Consider the following 26,979-nt stretch of genomic DNA (forward strand, 5'->3'; position numbering starts at 1 on the left):
GTTACATTCAGTTTGAGACATTTTTGTTATGGGCAGTATGGGATTGCATCCACTCTTGAAGGCTTTTGAGTCGAGTTTCTTTCTTTTCTTTGTGATGACCCTCCTGTTCATTCGCTGCTATTTTCTCTTCCTCTTTCCCTTCATGTGACCTTCTCTCCTTGCTCTCCCTTGCTGGCACAAACGTGAGAGGGCAGCGTCTCGGTTCTTATTTTCTCTCTCTGTGTGTGTTTCTTTTCTTTTTATACACACACATAGAGGAGTAAAACAGCACCCCTGAATTTGTATGGATGTGGCTTGCCCCCACCCCAGACAACGATCATCCCAGCACAACTCTCAGTAGGCAAACACAAGGCCTTCAGATTCCCAAGGCAGCCTTGGAGCAGTCTGCCCGAGCATTACGCATGCTGTCCCCTCTTCCACTCATGGAATTCAAGATCTAAAATATTTTTAGAAAAGCCCAGTAATAATTACCTCTATGAGTGGGGATCACATAACAAAAACTACCATAGAGAGATCAAAATTTTCATAAGTCGTGGGTCCATGACTTTTGAAAAACAGGGGTCTGTAGTACTTAGCTGATTAGGGACCACGGACCTATATATTTCCCTCCTATGCTTCTTCCAGGTTCACCACTGGCTTACATGTGTCCTTTCACACCTCTCTCTTGTGTCTATGCTTACATGCGTGTGCACAGAAATTCATGTCTTAAGCAGCCAAAGAAAGAAGAAGCTGTGGGTGGGAGTTTGCCCTTGACGACCCAAGGAGGGTACATTGCCCCAACCTTTCTTTCTATTTATTGTCCTCTTTGATCCACTATTCAAAAACAAGCCATCCTTTTGTTTAAGGAAGCTGTGATGCAACCCCCTGGTTTCACCCATGATAGAAGTAAATTTTATTTTCATCTTTTAGAATTCTAACTTGCAAGCAGATTAGTGATACCTGCCATTCCTACCTGTTTGCAAGTTCTGGAACAAGAAATACAGCCTGACAGAAAGCCACCTGCTACTTGCCTGCTTTTTCGCTTTGAGAGATACTTTTTCATGCCTACTGATGGAGACACACCCACTTCATTCCCATTCAAACCCACACAAATTAATAGAGGCAATCTCCACATGCTTTTGCTTTTTAATGTACGCATAAATCAAATGCATTATTCACATCCAGCCATACGCTCTTGCTTTTATACTCAAGAAGTAGTGGTTCATATCTCTGGTTCCTTAGTCACACCTATCACGTAAATGCTGGCACATATACTCTTAGCTCTCTCTGTCTCACATGCAGAAGCATTGCTGGCATTTAAAGGTGTAAAAAATGCAAGGGAACACTCTGAGCTCAGCCTAGATCCTGGCAGAGTTCACATTAAAATGTGTGCGTTGGTGGGTGGTTGGACTCTCTATAACCATCATAAGCAGCAAATACTCTTTATGCCCACCAAAACTAACAGGTTTTGGTGGGCATAAACATTCATGGACTGGGGTCCACTTCATCAGCTGCATGAAACATTATCCTCCATTGCAGGTATGGTATAGGTGTATGCACATACATCCAACATGTTTTCTTCCAGCCAAACAGCCAAATCCCGAAACCAGACATTCCCAAGATGGCATTACCGGTCCCTTCTGTAGTCTCAAAGGTCTTAGATTTCCAAAGCTGCTCTCAATTTATGAGAGGGTCCAAAATAGACTTGCTGAAAACAGCCTCCAGGGATTTTCCCACACTGCCTTTGCCTGTCTCTCGTCTTCTCCTGGAAAATGCTTTCCCCAGCCGTTGACCTCGGTGATGCCTGATGATATGATTATCAGAGCTAGAAATGAAAAAATCTGCCCCAATGTAGTGATAAGTACATCTGTCCCTACCTTCTCCCTGCAAACCATTTAAGAATATGATCAGCCCAGGTCATTGCACGAAAAAATCTCAGTACCTGTTTTGTTTTTGTTTTTGCAAAGGTTTCTGTTTCTTGGAGAAAGCAAAGCTTAAGGGGCTCTCACTGTCAATGGCAGATGGAGAACCTGGCAGGAAATGTGACTGTCCTCTCCCAGGGACCAAGGCACAGGGCCATAGAAGAATGGCTTCGAAAAGCATCTAAATTAAAAGGGAGAGGATATGTATTAAGATTTGGCGGGCATTAGCTAGATCAGTGTTTCCCAACCACTGTTCCGTGGCACACTAGTGTGCCGCGAGATGTTGCCTGGTGTGCCGCGAGATGTTGCCTGGAGGGAGGCGGGTGAGTCGGGCGGCGAGAGGCGGAGCGGCGGCGGCGAGGAGAGGCCGCCCAGCGCGGGGCTCTCGCCGTCTGCCTGGCTGGCTGCCTGCGAGCTCAGCGGGCAGCGCCTCCGTCCGCAGCGCCCGCCTCGCGGCTCTCATTCCCTGCCCCTGCCAAAGCTCACCCTGCCAAAGCTCTCCTTCCTGCCTCACTTTGCTGCCTCCTCCCCCCCACCCCCAAAGCTTGGAGGTTCCCTGGCAAGGGGGAGGGAAAAAAATTGAAACTTACACTTTCGTGCGTCCCTCCCGGCGTGACGCTGCGCGCTGACATCACGGGGCTGTAATGGTGGTGTGCCTCGAGATTTTTTTCATCAAACAAGTGTGCCTTTGCCCAAAAAAGGTTGGGAAACACTGAGCTAGATGGCATGACCTGGCAGACTTTGCTGTACTCTGGGGAAGCTGAGAGCAGTTGACCCAGGAAACTTCATTTACCTCCATCTCCAAACTTCCTTACAATTGTGATAAGGATCCTCATATGGTATAAACAGGTGCTGTTCAACTCATTTCAAGCTCTCAATACTTCCAGCAAGATTACCGGTATCTCAGTTTGTACCAGCTAAGTATCCAGTACTGCTAATGTTACATACTAGTGTTGAGAAGGGTGTTTTAAATGGTTCATGAAATATGAATGGTTTGTCTTAGAAAGTGCCCTTGCGCTTCATTTAGGGGGTGTAGAAATAACCCCCCTCCCCTTAATGGAATCCTGCTCTGAAAGAAACAAGTGTCAATGTATTATTTGTCACAGAAACAAGATCTCTGATATTTGTTGTCCACTAAGGCTTGACTTTCCAAAGACTGCCATAGATTCCATCTTTTTCATCACTGGAATAAATTCTAGCTGGCCTTAACTGGCCTTATTAACCTTTGTTCTTCATTGGGTACATGACATTTTGATTTGCTTTCTCAGGCCAGAAAATGTTTTTAATAATAATAATTCTGTATTTTTCTTGACTAAGACAACATAGCGGGAAAGGTACAAAAGTGATGTTACTCGGTCTCACTCCTTCAATGTTCCTGCTCAAAAGATGTTGCCCTTTGCATGTAGTTGTATGAAAACATGGGGAGCAAAGGACAGTCCTTTGGGGCCAAGTTGTTCATTGTAATCAATATTATTCATACTTCCCTGGCAAGCAAGAATGTCTGGGTTTTTCAAGCAGATGGCATTGTGATTAGCCAGGCAGGCCCCATTTCTGGCTGGACCCCATTACTCTTAGCCTGCCCCCAATCTCTCCCTCCTGCCACAAAGCAGCATCATAAGACATCTTGGCCTATAAGGTTGTGCTGTGAAGGGGAGGAGCCTGTGGCATCATTATCAAAAGTGACAGTTTTATTGGTGCTTTGGCTGGAGCTAAGAGTCCCTGCTGTGGCATTGACTTCTGAAGGTTGGGTTTTGAGAGCTGTTTTTTCCACACATCTACGGAAGATATTTATCAGAACACAAAATGGGCCATGAGGCACAGGGCAACGACAGAGTTCATACTTCTTCTGGAATTACACTAACTCTAGTTAGGAAGTCCCTCAGCACAACAGAAATTGATTCCTCCATACAAAATGCAGAGAAAGCAGCTTTGGCTGCAGGAAGCCAGCTGACTTTGGAGTAACAGTAGGAATTGGCGCTTTGTGCTGGGAAGGAGCCCTGTCCCCCTGCCGCGATGAACAAAGGCATGGCATGCTAGAGACTCACACAAACAGCTGTAATCATGGACATGAAACATTGCAGCAGTCTGCTCAGCAGGAGAGAGCAGAGTTTAAAAGCCCCAAATGAAAGCAGATCTCCCACCTTAATTTCTGCTGCTCACAGCCAGACATAATTTTGCATCCTGACTCACTTGCGGACTGTGAAGAACAGTAAAGGCAGAGCTGTGTAGTGGGCATAGCTCACCAGGAATTCATGCAGAGGTTCTTTGCTCACACTTTGCCTGCCACTAGAAGGCAAATGTTTCAGCTGTAGCAGAGATACTAGGATCTGACAGTGTTGGCCAGTGTGATATTGTGGTAATTGTGTCAGACTAGGCACAGACAAGGGGAGATCTAGGGTCAGTTCCCCACTCAGCCATGAAGTTCACTAGGTGGCCTCGATCTAGTCATGCTCTGTCAGCCTAAACTGTATTGCAGACTTGTTGTGAGGAGAAACATTGGGGTGTGTGGGTGTATGTCCCTTAGGTTCCTTGGAGTAACAGAAGGGTGGGAATGAGATAATAAATTAAGCTGCTAGACTGCTTTTGTTGCATTGCATATTGCATAGAAACAGGAGGAGGAGGAACAATACCCGAAAAGGCCTGCCTCCACCAAAATGACACTTCCACACCTGGAATATACCCCAGGCCAAATGGAGACAATTGCAACAATGTGGTGATGGGGGTTTTCCTTCCTCTTCCTCTTCCTCTTCCTCTTCCTCTTCCTCTTCCTCTTCTTCTTTTCTCTGCACAGAGAAATGTAACAGAAAAGGTAACAACGTGCTTAGTAAGAGTGGCAATCATGTTAGCTACTGTTGCTGTTCAAGTAGATGGGGGGCAGCCCTAGAAACTACACTGAGGACTCAGCTATACAGCAGTAAATAAAATCTTTTAAGTGTGTTATAAAGTGCAATATACAAATGTGACTCTAGATTGCAATGGTGAGCTATGACAAATTCAGTATATTTTTCAAAAAAAAAAAAATTTAAAAAGCACTTTCACAGCGTTTTTTTATATGTGTGTAGATTCTACCTGAGTGCATAAAAACACCGAAAGAGGAAACGAGCATGCCAGCAATGCATATACAAGCCACAGGAAGAGGCTTCAATGACTCTTTGTGTAATCAAGAAAGTGCATGATCTAGAAAACAGGAACAAGCACACTACATATGTGAAATTAAGGTGTTTCCCCACTCCTGTAATGTGCATCACTTTACACTTGCTTACACTGAATTGTATTTCCAATTTTACTACTCATTTTCCCAGTTTGGAGAGATCCTACTGGAGCTCTTCACAATCTTGGTTTGCTTTGTTTTAACCACCCTAAACAATTTGGTATTGTCAGCAGGTTTCCTCACTGCTCCTGAACTCTAGGTCATCTATGGACAAGTTTAAAAGCACAGGTTCCAATGGTGATGCTTGGGAGCCTCTGCTTTCTACATCCCTCCATAAAGAGAAGGGTCTGTTTATCCATACTCTCTGCTTCATGTTTCTTAACCAGTTACTGATCCTCTCTTATTCCACAGCTGCTAAGCTCAGGATTCTGTGGTGAGATGAGGTACTTTGTCAAAAGCTTTCTGAGAGTCTATCTCTATGCCTGTTGACATTATTGAAGAACTCTGATAGGTTATTAAGGCAGGACTTTCTCTTGTGGAAGCCATGCTGGTTCAACTTCAGCAAGGGTAGTTCTTCTGTATGATTGGTAATTTTGTAGAACAATGTTTTCTACCAGTTTCCCCAGATGTTGAGCGAAACAATCTGAATACGATATGAAAAATGGATGTTACATTGGTCACTTTCCAGTTCGCAGGTGTGGAGACTGATCTTAGGGGCAAGTTATGTGTTTTTGTTATAAAGTCAGCAGTTTCACATTTGAGTTCTTTAAGAACTCTCCAGTGATGGCTACCTGGATGCAGTGATTTGTCACCTTTTATTTTGACAAAAAGACATTGAACGTCATCTCTTGACATCACATCTCTTGACATTTGCCTCAGTTTCTCAGACTCCCTTGCTGTGAAAGTTAGGCACACGGATGTGCCTTATAAGTGAAGACAAATGCAAAGAATTAATTCGGCTTACTTCATAAAGTTCACGTAGGATAGTGGTTGCTCCACCATTCAGAACAGATGGGAATCAACTTTACCCCAAGTATCTAAGTGGAGATGGCTAATTTAAAGGGGTTGTGCTTAGAGACTGGGGCAATTGTTCCACAACCCCATGAAGTATTATGAAATCAATATTTGCCTTCATATCACAGGGCTGATGAGTCTCCTCTTGAGCTAAAATCAATGATCCAATGCAATGACTAGATGTTAACTGAGGCCAAGCAGTAAAAATGAAAAGCTCTGCAAGGCTCATCACCAACTTGGTAAAATTGTTAGGTACACTGATTTGTTAAATAAAGCATCGAATTATTCTGAGAGAAATGGTGTACACGTGTGCGTGTGCGTGTGTGCTTGTGCTTATTTCAGATTTGTTCCAGTTATTCATTTTCTGAAACATCTTGCATACTATGGAGCTTCTGCCAAGAGTATGAATTCTTCAATAGTATGTAGAATGGAAAGGCCATCAGCTTTGGAGGCAGGGTGTCAAAGCAGGGTGAACTATTGTTATTTTTTAATTGCTTTAGAATTTAAATATGCTTTTATTTTTATTCTAAGTTTCCGTTACCTTGTGAATAGCAGAAACTTATGCATGTATATTCAGTAGCAAGTCCCATTGAAACCTCTCAAGTAACTCTGTAATTCTATACACACTTAGCTGAGAGGATGAGGAATATTTGTGGACAGATATACATAGGACCGCTCTATTACATTTCAGTGGAAATTACTCTCAGGTACGTATGGCTGCAGCCTTAATGCCAGCTACACACACACACACCACTAGCCTGCTTTAAAATGAAATCTGAGTTTAATGCAAATAAATATGTTAAATATTTACACTAATAATCTCAGAAAATTCAATTGATAACTTTCTGTGAAACACATTGAATTAAAGGTTGAATAAGCAGGACGGGGGGCGGGCGCGGATGGAGCTGTGGGTTAAACCACAGAGCCTAGGACTTGCCGATCAGAAGGTAGGCGTTTTGAATGCCCGTGACGGGGTGAGGTCCCGTTGTTCGGTCCCTGCTCCTGCCAACCTAGCAGTTCGAAAGCACGTCAAAGTGCAAGTAGATAAATGGGTACCGCTCCAGCAGGAAGGTAAATGGCATTTCCGTGCACTGCTCTGGTTTGCCGGAAGTGGCTTAGTCATGCTGGCCACATGACCCGGAAGCTGTATGCCGGCTCCCTTGGCCAATAAAGCGAAATGAGTGCCGCAACCCCAGAGTTGGCCACAACTGGACCTAATGGTCAGGGATCCCTTTACCTTTAAGCAGGACAGGAGCACACAGAACTTTCTGATTTGGGATTCTCAGCAACTGGCATTCAGAGGCATATTGTCTCGACACTGGAGCTAGTACTCAGCCAACATGACTAATAGCCATTGATAGCCTTTTCATGGATTTGTCTAATCCCCCTTTAAAGCCAACTGAGTAGATGGCCAACTCATCTGGCATTTATTCCTATACCATGGAGGAAAACAGATTTGCCCAATAACCGCCAGCCCTTGCTTCTGGAAAGTTATCAGTTTCAAAGGCAGTTTGCCAAGTGATGGGGAGAGTTGTGTTGTTTGGGGAAAAGAAACTTAAAACTCCTCTGTGCTCTCTGAACTAGTTTTACTCAGGATCCTAGCCTTAGCCTTCAAGCAAATCATCTGGCTTAGTCTGCTGTCATGTGGACAGGAAAAGCCAAACTAAAATCTGTGAATTTCACAACAGATCCCCTTGTATCTAAATGGTAGGTACTGTATATATTCTGTAGTACATGTAGCCTCACAGTTTAGGGTTTTGGATTATACTACTAGGTAGTATGAATCATTTATTTAATTGCAAACCAGTGCTTTAATTAATATCACATCAAAATGATATATGAACTATCAAACTTACTTCATCAAAGCTACCATACCTTTGCTCCAAGTCATCATCAACCAAAGCACAGAAATAGCCTTCTTATGTTCATGTGGGTTTTAATCCATGCATTGGTTGGCAAACTAATGTGCAGGGGGGAAACAAACAAGAATAAGGTTGGAACACAAACAAACACAAGTAGTCCCAACTGGGTAATTGAGTTCTTCCTGTTTATTGTTAGTATCAGTGGCGTGTGAGACTGGCTGGTCTTTGGGATACAGGAGAAACTAAAACTGCTGATGAGTTTCATTGCCATCAGAGGCATGGAAATTTCACGCTGCCCAACAATTTGGTCCAAAAAGGACATCATAAAGCAATGAGGAAGTTGAGTATGGCATGTTCAGTCCTCACCTAATCTTGGCACATACTTATTAGTATTATTCCTTGAAGGTTAGCATAGTGTTGAAGGTAAAAGAAAGGAGACAGACTGCCTGCAAGCTCATAATTTTGAGGTATGAACACTCACTGTTTCCACAGTCTCCTCCCTCCAACTTCTTTGACTGATCAACCTCACTGAGTTGGGGGTGTGGCTGGAACTGAAAACTAAGATTCATTCAAGAAGGAAAGGATCCATTCAAAAAAGATTCCTCCTCTCCTCAGAGAGCACGGCCACATCAAGTGGGTAGAGAAAAACTCCAAGCTTGTCATTTGATCATGGCTATGCCTCTTCCTAGGCTCAAATCAAGCATACATCTTCATTCTGTATCTTCTTTGTAGCAATTAATAAGTGCACTGGAGAAAGAGAGAGATGTTGTTTTCTACATATATTGTTTTTCTGCTCCCATGGCCTGTTCATTTTAATCACTGAGCTTATTTTCTCGTCCTCCTGCAGATAATTGCTTTTGCCTCGCTTTTTTTCATTCTGGCGTCCATAACAACCTTTTGCCTGGAGACTCACGAAGCCTTCATCATAGATGTTAACGTGACTGAAACGCTGGTGACGGGCAACACAACCGAGACCTTTGTGATGCGAAAGCTGGAGACAGAACCCATCCTCACCTATGTTGAGGGAGTCTGTGTCCTGTGGTTCACTCTGGAGTTCCTAGTGCGCATTGTTTGCTGCCCAGATAAATTGGTCTTCATCAAGAACCTTCTTAACATCATAGACTTTGTAGCCATCTTGCCCTTCTATTTGGAGGTGGGACTCAGTGGCCTATCATCCAAAGCTGCACGGGATGTGCTGGGCTTCCTGAGGGTAGTACGTTTTGTTCGGATCCTGCGGATCTTCAAGTTGACACGCCATTTTGTGGGGCTTCGGGTACTGGGCCATACACTTCGGGCCAGTACCAATGAGTTCCTCCTCCTTATCATCTTCCTGGCTCTGGGGGTTTTGATCTTTGCCACCATGATTTACTACGCTGAAAGGATTGGAGCCAAGCCATCTGATCCGAGTGGAAGTGAGCACACCCACTTTAAGAATATTCCCATTGGATTCTGGTGGGCAGTGGTGACCATGACCACATTGGGCTATGGCGACATGTACCCCAAAACCTGGTCGGGCATGCTGGTGGGGGCTCTTTGTGCACTGGCAGGGGTGCTTACCATTGCCATGCCTGTCCCAGTTATTGTCAACAATTTTGGAATGTATTATTCCTTGGCGATGGCCAAGCAGAAGCTGCCAAAGAAGAAAAAGAAGCACATACCTCGCCCAGCGCCGCTTGACTCACCAACGTACTGCAAGTCAGAAGGCAACTCGCCCCGCAACAGCATTCAGAGTTATAACAGCCCTCCGGCAGCTGCAACGGCAGGGGTGATGGAGAGGAAAAGATCAGGTGAGGTGCAAGAGCTTGGGCTGAACTAAAGCCAGAGCGAGAAAAATTGGTGGTGGGAGACTAGAAGCAGCTAAACACCTTGCAGAGACTAAACAGGCAGATTCTCCATCATGTATGTTCCTCCATTAGGCCACTCATATCATGATGCTGAATTCATAGTTAAAACAGAGGTTGGCTTTGAACAATTCTCTCAGCACGTCCCTCTATTAAATGTTCCCTTTTGTGTTTATGGATCAGGGTAATTGGATATGTTTAGCCAAAGCTTCTGACTTGGTCAACATGTCAGCATGGTCTCATTGTACCAGCTAGATCTTGAGCCAAATTCTCTACTTTGATGTAAATGAGAAGTAGCTTTATTCAATGAATTACTTTGTTCTCAATATCTAATGGCTCCATGTAGCATCAAAATTAGCAAGTGTTTGCTGTGGGGGACAGAGATGTGTTATGATCAATGATCAAAGACATTATGATACATTTTCACCAATGGCCTGCTTGCACTATTTATTTAATAAATTTATTTTATTAATTAATTAAATGTCTATACTGCCCCTCATCTAAGGATCAGAGGGCGGTTTACAATATAAAAAACCAAAAATACATAACATAGTAACAAACAAAAACAATAACCCTGCCTCCATAGTTTAAAAGGCCATAAATTATTGAATTAGCTGGAGGCCTGAGCAAAGATATGCATCAAAGGCGCCAGGTGAGCCTCCCTTGGGAGAGCACTCCACAAACAGGGAGCCACCACAGAAAAGGCCCATTCTCAACTGGAGGGGACACATGAAGAAGGGCTAATCTTCCAAGTGTCAAATCACCAACAGAGATCCCTAAACTGCTGAAGAGAGTGAATCCTAAGCATAACTACTCTCATATCTCAGTGTCCAAAGCCACTCAGTATCATGTGAAACACAAGGAAAAAGTACCTTACAAGGATCGCTGCAAGGGGCAGTGTTGGCATGCCTCTCTCAGGGGAGTTGTGCAAGCTTCTCCTTTGGACATTACACCAAGGATGTCCTTCTTTTTGAACCTGTGGGGACCCTGATCTGGATCATGTCCAGAGGGGAGAGCTAAGCTGTTCCCTTTATGCTGTTTTCCAATGGAAAATCACCCCCCCCAAAGCTGCTATTTGCTGCTGTTAATAGTGCAGAAAGATTCCACAGGGAAATAGTGGGGGTGGGGGGTGGGAGGCATAACAATCCCCTGTTCATGGTACTTCCCAAGACTGCTTTGAACCATGGGATTCAAATAGGTTAAGCAGTTTGTGCAGTTTGACCATGTAAAAGTAAAAGAAGATGCATGGTCTCTTGCCCATCAACTCCCAATATCGTGAGCCATTTGACCTTTTCTGTAGCAACAAGTATTGATAAAGGGTCTCTTCAGCACCCCAGAGTCAGCCGAGTAGCCCTTGATATGTGTCATGTGTGTGGGAAGCTTGTGAACATGACAGGCAGGTGATTTGTTTCTGATTGTTGCAGTGCTTTCCCCTTTCAGCAGCTGGCACTTGTTGTTAAGCGAGGCATAGTTGCTGCCCAGGGCTGTGGCTCTCTAAGGGATTCCTCTTGCAGGCTCCTGTCTAGCAGTCGGGAGTGCTCTGGGACCTCTGCGATGATCCTAAGTGTACAGCACCACTTAAAGGGACGAGAGAAAGAAAGCTTGAGAGAGAGAGAGAGCTTGAGAGAGGGAGAGGGAGAGAGAGAGCTTTATTGTCCTTTGCCACAACAGAGGCAAGAATTTGCATGCAAGAGCCTTCCAGTAAATGAATCCTAGAGAAACCGAGGTGGACATGTGCCCATGCACGAATGGAACTCAGAAGAGCATTGATAACAATAGAACTGGAGCATCTAACACCCGCTGAGGATCTGCCTTGAATGGATTCTCTCTAGATTTAGTAATAACAAAGGGCTTTCAGACACAGGTCTCAGGAGGATGTCCTTGGCCCACCCTCCGCATTACTGCTAGCAGGAAGCCAGCCTTTCAATTTGCTTCTTAAGCTTTCCCACCTTGTTAGTGGCCGGATAATGCTTTTAGGCTGGCCTGTCAAAGAGGCTCAATGGCAGGCTGATTGGAGCCATTCTCAAGTGCCAATCTTGTCACCCAGGTGAAGGAAGCTGTCCAGATATGCAAGCTCTGTTATTGGCAGAAAGTTGGACCAGGTATGACATAACTGGCACTAACTGGCCTTCTTGAGGAATCCAAGAATGTCAGAGCATGGCGGCTGAGCAGCTCACTTGGTTTCTTCAGACTGTGGCATTGGTATGAGGTAATGAGTAACACACTTGTCTATGAACTGGAAGAGGACTGTAGGGACGGAATGTAATCAGAGGCATCTCATACAAGGCTTATCAAGTACCTGATACAGTAAGCTGCTTGCAGGAGACTCCAGTTTCTGTAGAAACCATAGAGCCATTGCCATAGCAGTAACATTTGCTATATTGGCAGGCAGTTTCTGCAAACGCTCTCTCTTTCTGCAGACTTATGGGGAGGAATTTAATGTAGCACTCAGCAGATTGCTCCATCAGTGCAAGCATTTATATTTGCCTAATGGAACCATCTGCCCTCTCCTCTCCTTGTGCCCTATTCTGGGGGTTCTAAACCCACAAACCAATTGGGGATGTGGGGCATGTGAGGGCAGAGAAGGGTGGTGGGGGAGATGCCCCATTGTGCTAGTGGAAGCCATTGCATTATAGAGTCAAATCTTCCATATGCATTACATTTTCTATAGCACACAGTATTTGATAACAGTATCGGGGAGCATTTGGTATGGCATGTTTTGCAATGGCGAAAGAGCTGAATGCAGACCACCGCTACCCCCAAATCTGAAAGACAAGAATTTGATCCTAGATGGTATTGGAAGCATCCCAGGATCATGGCCGGACCATCAGGTGGTATAAACTTGAAGGGAGATGGCGGGAGAAGAACGGCTGCCTTGTCTCCCACAGCACTGAGGGACTTAAAGTACATGACTGAGTTGCAACTTGGTAGGTCTAACCTGTGCTGCCCATGTAGTCTCCACACTACGGCTGCTGCTTTAGCATCAAGAGAGCATTACCCTTCCCACTCCCCTCCATACTGTGCAGCTGCCATGTGTGCCTCATCTTCTCCAAGGACCTTTGCCCTTGCGCTAATGTCCAGTTTGCATCTTCTCAGAGGCATCCTGTCAGCCACTGTTAGAACAGGATGCTGAACTAGATGGACCACCGGCCTGATCTAGCAGTCTCACCTTATGTCTACCTGCTTTTGTAATGGGACTTGTGGCTTCTCTTCTTCCCCTCCAACCCCTTCCACCTATCCCCAAATCTGCACCAGAGCAGATTTTGTGGGAACCTGAGGGAGAAGTGCAGGGGAGAAAAGGAAGGAGAAGCCCTGCTGCAAGCATGGATGCGCTGATTATGCTATGTTGGCTCTCTCAGTAGCACATGCCTAACATTTTCCAGCAAAGTGAAGATTTACTTCAGATTCACCGCCTCTCTTTTTCTCTACAGAACTCCTCAGTTTGCAAGGCAAAGTCTCCCCGCCCCAATTTATTGCATTTATAGTCCATATTTTTCTCCAAGGAGCTTGAGGTGGTGTACATAGTTCTCCCTCAGTTAAATCCCACAGCAACGCTGTGAGATAGGTTGTGAGGCAGTGACTGGCCCAAGGTCACCCAGTCAGCTTTATGGCTGAATGGGGATTTGAACCCTAGTCTCCCAGGTCCTAGTCTGACACTAGCCACTAGGCCGGCCCACCCATTGCTTCACACACTGTGGGGAGCGAACTCTCACTGAGCCTGCCAGAAGGTTTTCCAGAACCTTCTGTGTTTTTTGCTTCTTTGCCAAGCAGGTACAGATCCAGTCTCCTCCCCCCCCCGAAACACTTACCTCTTTGCCTATTCTTTCTCCTTTCCAAGATACCAAGCAGAACGGCGATGCCAACGTGGTGCTGTCAGACGAGGAGCAGCCTCTTTCACTGCCTCACGAGGAGAACCAGCCCATGAGGCGCTCCAGTACCAGGGACAAAAACAAGAAAGCAGCTACCTGCTTTCTTCTGAGTGCTGGAGATTTCTCTTCCACTGCTGATGGTGGCATCCGGAAAGGTATGAAGGAGACCTAGAGGCAAGCGCCGGTGGATGGAGGGGAGGTTGTGGACGAAAGAAACATGAGGCAGGAATCCCAGCTGGGCTGCTTTGCAGTCTTTGTCACAGCTGAAAAGGGAAGAAAATACTGCTTTTTAAAGCCCACAGCCCTTCATGCTCTTTTCCTGCTTGTGATAGAGTTGCCAGGTTGGGACCTGGAGGACGTTTATGTAAGTCTCCCAGTGAAGCAGTAAACAAAGGTCGCACCCACCCCATGTATTTAACCACTTTAGCAGTCACAGCTTACCTCCAAAAGCACCCTGGGAACTGTAATTTGCTAAGTGTGCTGGGAATTGTAGCTTTGTGAGGGGTCTCCTCTCAGCACCCTTCATGAACTGCAGTTCCCAGGATGCCTTGGGGGGGAGGCACATCTGTTAAAATGTCCTAAGAGTGCTTCAGAAAATGGCATGGATGTGACTAGGGCAACCGTGACATCTCCTTCCCTCTACCTTCTTGGTCCTGTCAACAACCCTCCTCTGACACCTGCTGTGGCAAGCAAGACTCCAGGTATGGTTGGGAAGAGGATGGAGGGCAAGATCAGGGAGGTAATGCATGAGAGAAGCTGTAGCTGCCTTGCCCCTCACGTCAACAAGAGATTTCAAGGCATATGAACACTCGGCCTGCGGCTCCGTTTGCCCACAAGAAGCAATACTCTCCTCTTACATTCAGGTAGCTCATCAGAACTATCTTTAACCAAAGCCACAGCTGGTTTGTGCTTCTGTTCCATCTCCAACGATTTAGGCTATGTAACTCATGTCTTTGGAGCAGATTTGTCAAGGTGTTCAGGTTGGGTTTCATAACCTTCCACCCCACCTCCTCCTTTCTTTCAATTTTCATCAGACTTTGAGAGTGGCTGTATTTGATTTTACTCTTCTTCATTTCTTCATCCATCTGCCCCACCATATGTCTACACCAGAGCCCCTCTAGAGATGGTCCTTCACAGTTTCTTTCCTCATGGTTTGCTGCCCCTTGTTCTTCCTTGATGTCGCTTTAACTACTCTTTGTGCAATGCTTGCCTCTGTGTGCTTCCTCCTCTTTGACCGTGGGCTGTTATTTTGGTTAATAGCTATTTTACATGCTGAAGAGGCCCAAATAACGCCTATGTACTCTTACATTTGCATTGAAGTGTGAAAAAATATCAGGTTGCACGCAGCCTCCATCTCTGAGAGAATATAGAAACCGTTGGAGCTGTATAATGACCTGAAAAACAAACAAATAAAATGAGGTGTCTGCTTGTAGGGCAGAGTATGGGGATGCATAGGTAGAAAGAAGAGAAACAGTGAAAATGGGGGAGAAATGAGACAATAGGGTGAGGACATTGAGAGAGATACATACACACAAATATAGGCAATAGTTCTGGAAAGTGAGTAGCTGCTTAACTGTGGTATCAAATTTCACATGGGAGGAGTCGGATCCTTAGAATTGTTACATTAATCAGAACATTTCCAGATCCACCAAGCGTCTCCATTTTCCAGGGACAGTCCAGGATTTACAAAAGCCACCTCAGTTTCTGATCTGATCCCAGAATATCTTGCTTCTCCTTAGAACGTCCCTATTTCCATAGGAGAAATGTTGGAGGGTATGGAGTTATCTAACCCCTAAGCCATCCGAAGGGCAGTTTCTTGCATCTGTCCCTTACATCTTTCTTTCAGATTTGCCTTTGCATAGAGACTCAGGTTAAATGCATTTATCTGATTCCCTTCCACTTTATCTATTAAGCCCATCTACCTGTTTAGTTAACTTCCTTCGGTCTCTGCTCTATTTATGCCTGCCAGCCTTTATTCCAAATGGCTTTTTAATATCCCTTTCCAGCAATAAAGGCATATTTTTCTCTGATTTACAACTCTTGTCCTTGTTAATACCCCATGAGTTCAGAGCATTTGAGCTCTGATTTACACTAGCAAGTATAGGAGGAGAACAGTGGGTAGATTTTAAAATAAGAGAAGCAGTTCACAGTAACTAGCCTGGGTAAGTTTATTGATTTCAATAACACCAGCAGTCAGCAGCTATTGGCAGTACTTTTAAGACAGACACAGTTGAGAAAACATAATCAAATAAGGCTGAGTCATTAGTATGAGCAGTTCTGCTGGCTCTTTGCCTCTTTGTTGAGAACTGAAAAGCAAGCCTTAGCTCAAGGACAGGGAGCCTGTAGCCCTGTTCTTGTTGCTAGACTGCAGCTCCCATCTTCCCTGATCATTGGCCAAGTCCAACAACCACTGGGTCCCCCCACAACTTTCCCCTCCATTCCCCAGCCGCTTAGATTTGAAGCCTTGTCAACACACAGCAGCAGTCATACCCTGGGGAATGGCTTCGACCGGCCAGCTAAGCCAGGTGTTGGTAGCCAGTGGGTCTCAAACCCTCGGTAAGTTAGGGTCTTCCTCTGCATGTGAAGAAAGGCTCCAGCAGATGGAGCAGACAAGACCAATAGTGGGTCCAATGGTCAGGGAAGCTGTGTTTGCATGTGATGTAGAGGCAAGATGGGACTTGTCCACCTTGGAAGGTTGTTCATCTCAACCGGTGGGTCCCCAGATGTTGTTGGACTACAACTCCCATCATCCTTGAGCTCTGGCCTTGCTAGCTAGGGGTGATGGGAGTTGTAGTTCAACAACATCTGGGGACCTACAGGTTGAGAAAGGCTGATCTAGGAGAAGGAAAACTCTGACCCTAAACCTCCACTGCCTTGCAGATCATCTTTAAGAAAAGGCTAGGGAGCAAACCCTTCACAAATCTGGAGTGGGATCACCAGATACTGCTTCAGTATCTGCTCATTCCTGTCTCCAAATCTGTAGGTCATCCTGTCCTGTTCCTGTCTGACCTATGAAGTTGACAGGGACCAGCATGGGGTGTGTAGCCTTCGGAGGTAGCATCCCACAGTGAACACTTGGACTTGTCCCAAGAGGAAAGGATAGGTGTCTGTCTCAGGAAACATCTAGCTGAATTCTCCAGTGCTCAACTGGGGTCATGAGAAGCTGGTACTGGTGCCACCTACCTGCAAAGAAGTAGCAGAGGAGTTTCCATGCTTTCATAGGATGGTGAGGTGAGCATCAATAAGGTTGCAACAATATTTTCATTTGGGACTGGTATCCAGATGGGGACTAAGAAGGGTATTTTGAGCAGGCTATTTAAATCATGACATGTTTCTATTGCTAGCTTATAACAGTCTAGTTGCCCCTACTCATCATCTGGAAAGGCCCTAACTATGGGATTTGTGGATTTTATATATTCTCTCTCTCTCTCTCTCTCTCTCTCTCTCTCTCTCTATATATATATATATATATATAGAGAGAGAGAGAGAGAGAGAGAGAGAGAGAGAGTTATATATTAATTATATATTATATTTTAACTATATTTAAAATGTAGATGAGCAAACCACATATGAGATATTTACATTTGATGTACAATGTAAATCACACCTTTGTTTCTGTGAATGTAGTGGGTCTCTGTTGCAAGAAAGGATCATTTAAAAGCATACTGAGGGTCTTGGATTCAGTCCATGATGGGTCTCCTGTGCTTGTAAATAGTTCTGCAGAACCAGGAGTTATATTGGGTGCTGCTTCTCACAACAGCAGAAGACTGTGGGCTGCTATTGATTCTGGCAGTCCTCAGCTGAGCTCGATGGTGTATGTCTAAGTGCACATACATGGATGTGGAAGTGAGTAATTGATCATGAGGCAATGCAACTCATTTCATGTCTCTTTCTCCAGCATTAACGTATGCCCATAAATCTCTGTGCTGTGCGATGAGTGCCTGCACGCTGAACCTATGAAGTATTGTGATACCAAAGAATGATCTCAGCTCCCTTCCTGGTGGCCCAGATCTCTTTGTGAAATGCCTTCACACAGTTCCCTGGCAACAAACAAAACCCATTTTTAACCACTTAGGGTGACTTCAACCAGCGTCTGTGTGCATTGCTGGGAAAGCTGCCTGTCTAGTTAAGCTGCACTCTTAGCAATTAGCAGAGCAAACAAAACAACAACAAAAACACCTTCTCACAACCATCTATTGCTTGGCAAATTTTCTTATAGTTGTTTCAGAAGTAGCTCTGGATCATGTGCTTTTTTGATATCAGTTGTCTCTGTCTGGACAGGAGTTTCACTTGCTCCTTCTTGACACAGATATCAAGACAGAAAATGCAAATAAGTACAGTACAATTGTATTCCAACACCATACTGCTTTTTTGGTTCTGGCATTTCCAGATTGATGCAGGTTGGTTGTGAATCGGAGTCATGGAATCATAGAATTGGAAGGGACCATGAAGGTCATCTATTCCTACCCCCTGCAATGCAGGAATTTCAGCTAAAGCATCCATGTCAGAAGGCCATCCAACTTCTGCTTCAAAACCTCCAGGGAAGGAAAGTCCACCACCTCTTGTGGGAGTCTGTTCCACTGTGGAACAGCTCTTACTATCAGAAAGTTCTGCTTGATGTTTAGTTGGAATCTCCTGCCTTGTAACTTGAATCCATGGGTCCCTCAACCATTCCTCATAAGGCTTGGTTTCCAGACCCGTTATCATCTTGGTTGCCCTCCTCTGCACACATTCCAGCTTGTCAATGTCCTCCTTAAAGGGCGGTGCCCAGAACTGGACACAGTATTCCAGGTGTGGTCTATTACTTCCTTGAACTGGGACACTATACTTCTATTGATGCATCCTAGAATAGCATTCGTGTTTGTTTGTTTGTTTGTTTGTTTGTTTTTGCTGCTGCTGCTGCATCACATTGTTGATTTGTGTTAAGTTTGTAGTCTTCCAAGGCCCCTGGATCCCTTTCACATGTACTACTGGCAAGGTATCCCTCATCTTGTATTTGTGCAGCTGGTTCTTCCTGCCTAAGTGCAGAACCCGACATTTGTCCCTATTGAAATTCATTTTGTTAGTTTTGTTAGTTTGATGGCATCCATTTCAAAACTAGGTCACACCATGGAAACAGCACAACTGCAAGCACAGTCTGAAGCAGAACTGGGAAACCTGTGTCCCTCCAGATGTTGTTGAACTACAACTCCCATCATCCCTGATTGTTGGCCACATTGGCTGAGTCTGATGGGAGTTGGAGTCCACAGCATCTAGAGGACCACAAATCCCCCACCCATGGGTCCAAAGGCTTGTGGAGATGTAACAATGACAGTGGCTGGTGTATGCCAGCATAAGGTATACAATTTGAAGTGAGCCTATTTTTAAAAAAAGGATAGCTGTCTTTTCAAAACACCTGCTCCATTTGCTTCCCACGCTAACAGTTTAGCTTATGAAAGCTGAACTTATGCCATGGGGAGCTATTGTTTGGACACAGCTTTAGGCACAAAAATTGAGCTGCCAACCTTTTATTCTGATTATTACTTCCCATCTATGCTGTGTAAAATGGAAATGCCTAAGAGGCTGGGCTCTGTCATGCTACACATCCCCTCCTTCTACACCCTCCCTCTTCCCCCACTGGTCTCTTTACCCATCCTCCTCTCCTGCCTACTCTCAAACAAAACACACAAATATTATACTGCTGATACTTATTACCATTGCAAGGTACAGTATAGACACAAACAACCAGCAGGACACTTAAGGCTGCCCCAGGGCAGACAGGTGAGAATGTGGCACAAGGGATGCCTCTGTTTTTGCTGCCTTGCAATGGTAGTCAATCCTGCTGCCCTCGTCATGCCTCTTAGCTATCTCATATAATCCTAGAGCTGGAAGGGAGCCTGAGGATCATATAGTCGAAGCCTTTGCAATGCAGGAATACACAGCAGTCAGGGACTGAACCTGCAACCTTGGCATTGTCAGCAACATGCTCTAACCAACTGAGTTATCCTGTTGTCTTGGACTGCAACTCCCACCAACCTCAGTTAGCATGGACATGTTGGCTGTGGCTTATGGGAGCTTTAGTCCAAAGCATTTGGAGGGGACCACGTTGGTGCAGGCTGATCAAGGATTTCTAGATGGCCTGAGCTGGTAGATTCCTCAGCTTCTGCTTTCTAGCTGCACACATCCCTTTAACATCAAATGGAAATCATTCTCGGATGTGGCTGAGCTTCCTGTTTCTGAAACTTGAGGAAGGTGAAAGATAAAATGCAGAGACTTCCATCAGCCTGTAATTCCTGTGCTTTAGTAGCTCTGAATGAACTCTGCACTACGCCAGTGAATAATCCTCTGCTTACATCCGGCAGGTTTGTCAGGCACTTGTTCCATAGGGGCATACTTGGCACTTGTGCAATTTTAAAAAATTAAGAGTATTCATTTACCTATTAAGCTTGCCATTCTCAACACTTTGTGAGTCATGCAGTAAATATGCTTAATACCGCACACTCTGTTCATTGGAGAGAAATAAAATAGGATTCAGCTGATCAGAGAAATGATACATGCTTCTTGTCATCACTCTGGTATATCTGAGAAGAATATCATTATTTGTAATCGGCTCAGCTGCATAGCACCCCGATGTGGAATAAGGCCAATTTTGCAAGTCAGAAGTCACACAAGAATGCATTTGATGGACAGGTGATCAAATCCAAAGGAGGGCGTGGCATTTGGAACCTTAACAGTTATGTAGAAGAGGGAATTTTAGCAGACACAACTATTCTCAGCACTGCAGGTCAAGTTGCACTTGCTGAAATGCTATCAAGGTACACTCAGGGCTTTCTCACCCATTGGGCAAAAATGGTCCACCACAGGTGTGCACAAGAGTCCAATCTGATCAGATGTGGGAGCTGAAATAGCATCCTTGATTAATTTAATTTTAATAGTAGGAGGTGTAGTTTGCCCAATCATATTTAAATAATCAACTGTCAGCTTTGTTAATTCCTTCTGTTTTGTTATGACACCACCATTTGGGATATTTTCAATAGGTTTTTTAAAGCACCGCTGAGTTGAATCAGCAATTTTTTTTTACCCTTGCTGAAATTTGCTTTCTTTTTTATTAGTTTCTACATTTCCATCGAGGGCTGTGACCAGTGGGGGCGGTACAGACTTCCAGCTCTTGATATGTAGATGCTTCTGTAGATGCCCAGTTGAGGCAAGGCATTTAGCTCATGCTGCTTGCACTTTAATCTGGGTACAGTAGCACAGAACTGATGCCCAAATGAACAATGCTGTGGACAACCCTGTGGATTGAAACATTTGGTAGCTGGTTAGCCAGAACTTTTTGCCATTTGGACATAACGTTTCCTGCTTGGCAGGGGGTTGGACTCGATGGCCCTTGTGGTCTCTTCCAACTCTATGATTCTATAACTCAGAAACATGGAAAGAAAAGGGTGCCGCTCAGTGAAAATCCCCTTGACTTTGGAACTTAAACAAAAATCAGTGCAACTTGAAGCTCCTGTCTAGTGCCCTGGGTTTTTAAATGCTGAGAATGCATAAACAAACTCCTATGCACTTTTACACACCCTCATTTCTATTAGCTGCCTTCCTACCTGCCATACCTGTGAGTTGAAAAATAGCTTTTGAGCAAGTTGCGGGGCTGGGAGGTATACAACTTTCAGTGGTATTCAACTAAGGTGTTCCATCAGTACAAAGATTTTCCCTTGTGCAATGGAACTTCTCTCCTCTTCCCCCTGCCCCATCCATAGATCTGCACTGGAGGGTTTGGGGAACCCCAAAACAGATTTAGGAGACCTATGGAGGCAGCAGAGAGGGCAAAGTTCTGTTGCACAAGCAGAAATCCTTGTGCTAATGGGAGTCTTTCTTAGTGCTACTTTGGACAAAGTCCTTAGTTTCATTATATCTTGTTTTTATATGGGGCAGTCTATTAACATAGCAAAAATGAAAATTCCCTGCTTCCCCAGAAGCTTACATTTCAACTGTTAGGGAGGACAACAAAGGAAGCAGCCGGTTGTGTTTTATTAGAGCACCTCTGCACAACTCACAATTCCCACCCCCAAAGTCCACCACAGACCTCCAGCTTTATATTGTGGCCTATTGGGTGCATAAAACACCTCTGCTTTTGCAGTCCTAGACAGGCAATGAAAGCAGGGAGGAAGGGGGAACCTAGAAAGTTTATCAAGGCCCTGGTAGGCCAGCATACACAGTGGTGGTTTTGTGGTCTGACATTTTGTGGAGCTGGGCTGCTGCATATGTTCCTTGATAGGTTTTTGCCAACTTGTAGAAAATTGCTGCTTAGTGTCATTTAAATGCAGGCTTCTAGCTCCCCATAGATGAGTTGCAATTATCTGTTAATATAGCAGTCAAGGGTAAAATGAGGTGTGTGTGTCTGCCCTGAGGACCAGGGGTTTAGCACAATCACAAGCAGCTTATTCGTTACTGATGAGACAGCTGTGGCCTTTGTCAGGCAGGAAGTCCAATTAAATTACCCCAATGAGCCTTCTCCTTCACCATTCCACTTCTGTGCTTGTATGAGGTGCTTGCAGGAAACCTGGAAAGGACATTGGGATTGAAACGTATGTGGAAAATGTTTTCATAGTTGTTTTCACAGGGTCTTTGGCACTGAACAAAAGAGTGGGAGCACCCAAGTGGGTTTAGGAGCCATAATTGGGCGATACATAGCCAGGTGGCTTCTGTTATTGGCTTTCTGGTGTTAGATAGCCGGGGGTCTGAATCTGATTTCTGTTTGAACCAAGGACAAGCCTGTTGCTATTTGACATGGAAAATCCTCTGTGGACCAAGCATTCCTAATCAGCAAGGATAATATTGTTTCAGGCAGCGCTTATTAGAACTGACATGCAGCTCTGCTATGCAATTTTTAGACTTGGCATTATGCAACTTGGTATATAAAGCATGACTAATAGCCCTGCTGCTGTGAGAACAAAAACCAGAATTAGGGAGTGAGATACCAAGAGGCTTATTGGAAGCCTCTTTGCTGTTGATAAATCAATAGGTCTTGCTCCCCACCCTGCCCTGCTCTCCTTCTCAAGCACATAACATGTGGGGTCTGTCTGTAATATCCACGCAATGGCAGTGCAGAATGTTCCCTAGAATGAGCCTCCCCAAAGAGACACAGTGAGAGGAAAATTTCAAGTTAAGAAGAAACTTCCATGGAATAAAATGGAAGGCCAGAGGCGCAGAGTTAAAGCCACAAAAGAGGGATTACACAACCCCCATTCCCTCACCATTGTCTTCTGGTGAAGGCTGCAATTTTAAGTTTATTTATCTGAAATGTTTTCCCCTGACACCAACACACAAAGGTGAAGAAAGACTCAAGTGATCAAGATGTGGCCTGGAGGGGCTGCCAGGCTGCAACCCAGAGAACGAGCAATTACCATTAAATGTACAGATCAAGTGAAAGACAGTGGATGATCTTACGTTCCCCCCTTGTCGCCTTTCACTCTTCCCCCACCCCACTTACAGCACCAACCAGGGCTACATGGATACCCCATAGGAGGCTGTGGAGTGGGGAGGGCCAACAAAAGCCAGCAGCATCGGCAGCTACCTTGCCTTCTAGTTGATTGATCAGTTTAAAGATAAATGTTTACTTTTCAGCTATCTGGCTGCCGTAGTCTTTGCTTGCTTTGGCATCACTGCGTGGTGCAGTCTTCACAGGACTGGGCAGTGCACAACAATCCATCACGTGTTAGACACGTGACTCAGTTTTACTGGGACCATCCGCCTTGGGTTTGCTTCTGTTTATTTTGGCAGGGACTCCTGTGCCTTTACCGGCTTTTAACCTCAAAAGCCTTTCCTGGCATGAGAAAACTTACCGTAGTTGCCTGAATTGAGCTGAGAGCCCTGAATACTCCGCCACTAGCTGATGTACAAAGTAAAAATGGCAAAAGTGGCATCTGCAGGTAGAGCACTTCACTGCTGTCCTGCTAGTCCGAAAGCTCTAAATTGATCTTCAGGTTCACCTACTTTTACTGAGACTTATCAGGAAGGGGAGCAAGAGAGATGTTTGTTAGGCATGCTATGCTAAACCTGCTAATTTCAAACTTTGTGCAGGCCACTGGACCCGAAAGGTATTTCCTTCCCTGCTAATTTAGATGGATTAGATCTCATCCCTTGGGAAAGGCCACGCTCACCCATGCAACTGCTGATCTCTTGACCCATCCCTGGGAACAGGATACAGCTGCCTGCAACCAATCAGCTACAAATGTGTCAAGTGACTGAGGTTTGAATGCAGAGCAGTCCCAGAGGAGCTGACCTGGGAAAGCATCTTAAGCCCATAAAACAAGACGTGCTAGTTGGGAAGGTTAATACACTTCTATACCAAGAAGGAAGTGCCTGTCCTTTGTGATGGAGTTATTCTTACACTACATAGAAAACTGTCCCGGATCAGTTCAGAGCAGGAAGTGGGTTCAGATTTGGTGCATACGCATGCATGCATTCAGGGAAAACCTTGTGCGTAAGTGGTCTAACCCAATGACAGGGACCATCTCCGGTTGGCTATAAAAGGAGATCAGACAAATTAATGGAGGATGAGGCTATTGGTCAAATGGTTGTATACTACCAACAGGATCAGAGGCCAGTTGCTGGGGTTCATGAGCAGGAGAGTCTTGTTTGTGGGCTTCCCATAAGCACCTGGTCATCCACTGTGGAAAGAGGATGCTGGACTAGGGAGGCCTTTGATCTGATCTAGCCAGACTCTTCTTATGCTGTCCACCCTCCCAATTACTGTAACTATTCTTCTTTTGAAGTTACATTACTTGTGCCATTGCAACTGAATGCAAGGGGATAATGTTGGAATTCTCCTTGCCTGCACTTTGATTGGGTCTGCTTGCTTTGCTTTTGCAAATCACATTTCAGTTCGCATTTAAAGGCAAGCGTACCTGATTTTTCACTTTACAAACAACATGCAAACCAAAGCGCAGTCATCCTTTGAAATGTGCACTTCTCTGAATTTTGCAATGCAGTTCTCTGGCCAAGGAATATGTACAAAAATGCATATTGTTACATGCTACCCCAATCTCTGAGCAATGCAAGATTCCAGGGGTTCCAGGAGCTTAAACGGGGTTTGTGTTTCCTTCAAATTGTTTGGGTGAGGGTTTTATTACATTTTTTATAAACAGACTGGAGGAGGGGGATACCTACAATATTGTGTGTGGAAATTGCGCAAGTGTCTCTTTTGCTACATGTACATTTGCCTGAAATTTGCATCTTGCAACAGCTTCCAAGCATGTGGCTAAAACTACATGTGTGCATTTTTCACACATGAAAACCTGTGGCCCTCCAGTTGTTACTGGATTACAACTTCCAGCATCCCTCACCATTGCCCACGCTGGCTGGGACTGATGGGTGTTGGAGTCCAACACTGTCTGGAGGGTCACAGTTTCCTCACCTCTGATTCACACTTTCCTCACTCTACCGTTGTAGGGAAAACATTGGGTGTGAAGCAGCCCTAGTATTTTGGAGTCTTGATATGTCAAATACTGAGTCTTCGCATCAGTGCTGTCATGGCTACTAAGACCTATGAATCCAGATAGCCAGCTGAGGTACCAAAAGAGCCTCTTTGTCCTGCTGAGTGAGGAGAGGTTCCCCTTCATTTTTATAAGCAACAGCAGAATTGTGCGGGAAGTCTCTTTCCTGGTAGAGGCCCCAATAAGCTTGCAGCAAGTCCACACATTCATCACTTGATGGCTGCACACCACATGGTGCATTTTATGTGTGAAACAGCCATTGCAAATGAAACACTGTGGCAGACACGTCAGATCACAAACATCAGAATTTTTGATCCACGAAGTTCACACAGCCAGATGCAAATGAGAGTGTTAAGTCTTCAAGAGATGTGACATTAATGATGCATGGCTCAGTTAGTTAGAGGGTGCTAATAACACCAAGGTTGCAGGTTCGATCCCCATATGGAACAGCTGCATATTCCTGCCTTGCAGGGGGTTAGTCTGAATGATCCTCAGGGTCCCTTCCAGCTCTACAGTTCTGTGATTCTTTGTGTGAATCTACCCATAGCTACTTCTGACTACGGCCAGATTAAAAGCCCATGAAAGCTTGAAGCAGAAGATGCTTCATTAATGTTCATGTTCATGCACACGATTGCCGCTTCCACCCGGGTTTTGCTTAATGCCTCCCAAAAGAAGTATGACAGGCAAAATTCAACAGAAGAAGCATTACCCAGCAAAAAGCTGCAATAATGGGGAGAGCAGCGCTTGCTGGATAGCTCTTATAAAGCTGTTAATGGCACACACTTACATCCGTAAAAAGGGTTATGAACACACTGAAAGCTATTCTTCTCATAATTGACTGTGCTGTGATATCAGTAACAGAAGGATAACCATTAGTGGATTCCAAGCAAAGACCGGCCTGGCAATTAAGGCTGTGGATGAAAAATCCAGATATTGGCATTTAATTATTGACTGAATGCCATAAAAGCTTGGGCAAGCCACTCCATTTCTCTACACCTAAGTATCTGGCTTGTAAATTGAGGGGAATCCAGGCAATAATTTCTTCTCATCCAAATAGATTCTCTGCAAGAGGCATATTCTATCTATTACTGTCTGGTTCACAGTCATTCAGAAAAGGGAGGGTAGGAGCTGTTTGCTCTAAGCATTTTCACTTTCAGTTCTCGTACCTGAAATATGATGAGAAATAGTTGCCTCAAATGGGCCCTTTTACTAAAGATGTGCAAAATATTTCCACTTTGTTTATAGCATTGTCAAATATCAGAATTGTTTCAACATTTACTCTAAATATAAAAAAGCTATGAGAATGTTTTCAAAATTCCTACCAAAACACCACTCTGAAAGAACATGACAATTCTGTTCTATTGATGTCCCTTTGCTTTACATATCCAGCTCTACTACCTGACCAGGTCCTGCTAATATCTAATATAAGCTGCTTCAAAACATTTATAATTAAAATAAATTCTCTCTCCTTCCTTCCTTCCTTCCTTCCTTCCTTCCTTCCTTCCTTCCTTCCTTCCTTCCTTCCTAGAACTCCCGAATCAATAGTATAGAAACTAGACCAACAGTGATTATTGATTGATATAGGCATTGTAACTGACAAGTGTCTTTCCAATTGAATTCCCAAGCAGCCTCTGCTGCAATTTACAGGAGCTCTTAAGCCCCAGTTTCATTTCATTCAACTGGGGTGTGTGTGTGTGTGTGTGTGTGTGTGTGTGTGTGTGTGTGAGAGAGAGAGAGAGAGAGAGAGAGAGAGAGAGAGAGAGAGAGATTCTGTTCATACATGACCTTTCTGTATAGTTAACAAGGTGAAAAAAATTGAAATATTGTATAATGAAATAATGAATTAGTCAGATGGGTAGAGCTCAAA

At 44.6% G+C, this 26,979-nt stretch overlaps 1 protein-coding gene and 1 long non-coding RNA gene across 10 annotated transcripts in view; one reads left to right on the plus strand and one right to left on the minus strand.

Annotated features, from left to right (window-relative positions):
• KCNC4 (potassium voltage-gated channel subfamily C member 4) overlaps positions 1–26,979 on the plus strand; it is a 61,007-nt gene that overhangs the window by 2,321 nt on the left and 31,707 nt on the right. For 8 of the 9 annotated variants that reach the window (XM_081194171.1, XM_081194174.1, XM_081194176.1 and 5 more), the window contains exons 2-3: positions 8,776–9,715; positions 13,608–13,793. In XM_081194171.1, the coding sequence (XP_081050297.1) occupies positions 8,776–9,715; positions 13,608–13,793 (1,126 nt within the window). Of the gene's footprint in view, positions 1–8,775; positions 9,716–13,607; positions 13,794–23,109; positions 26,974–26,979 lie in introns of those variants that run through there. The other variant, XM_081194172.1, reaches the window with a different exon arrangement.
• On the minus strand, positions 1,168–8,767 carry LOC308586999. The gene is made up of 3 exons (XR_014008179.1): positions 8,419–8,767; positions 4,532–4,663; positions 1,168–2,082 (listed from the first exon to the last, which is right to left on the minus strand). It is a non-coding gene; the product is annotated as an uncharacterized lncRNA (long non-coding RNA).

This window comes from Podarcis bocagei, assembly GCF_964188305.1.
Source record: "Podarcis bocagei genome assembly, chromosome: 5".
NCBI classification, from domain to species: domain Eukaryota; kingdom Metazoa; phylum Chordata; class Lepidosauria; order Squamata; family Lacertidae; genus Podarcis; species Podarcis bocagei.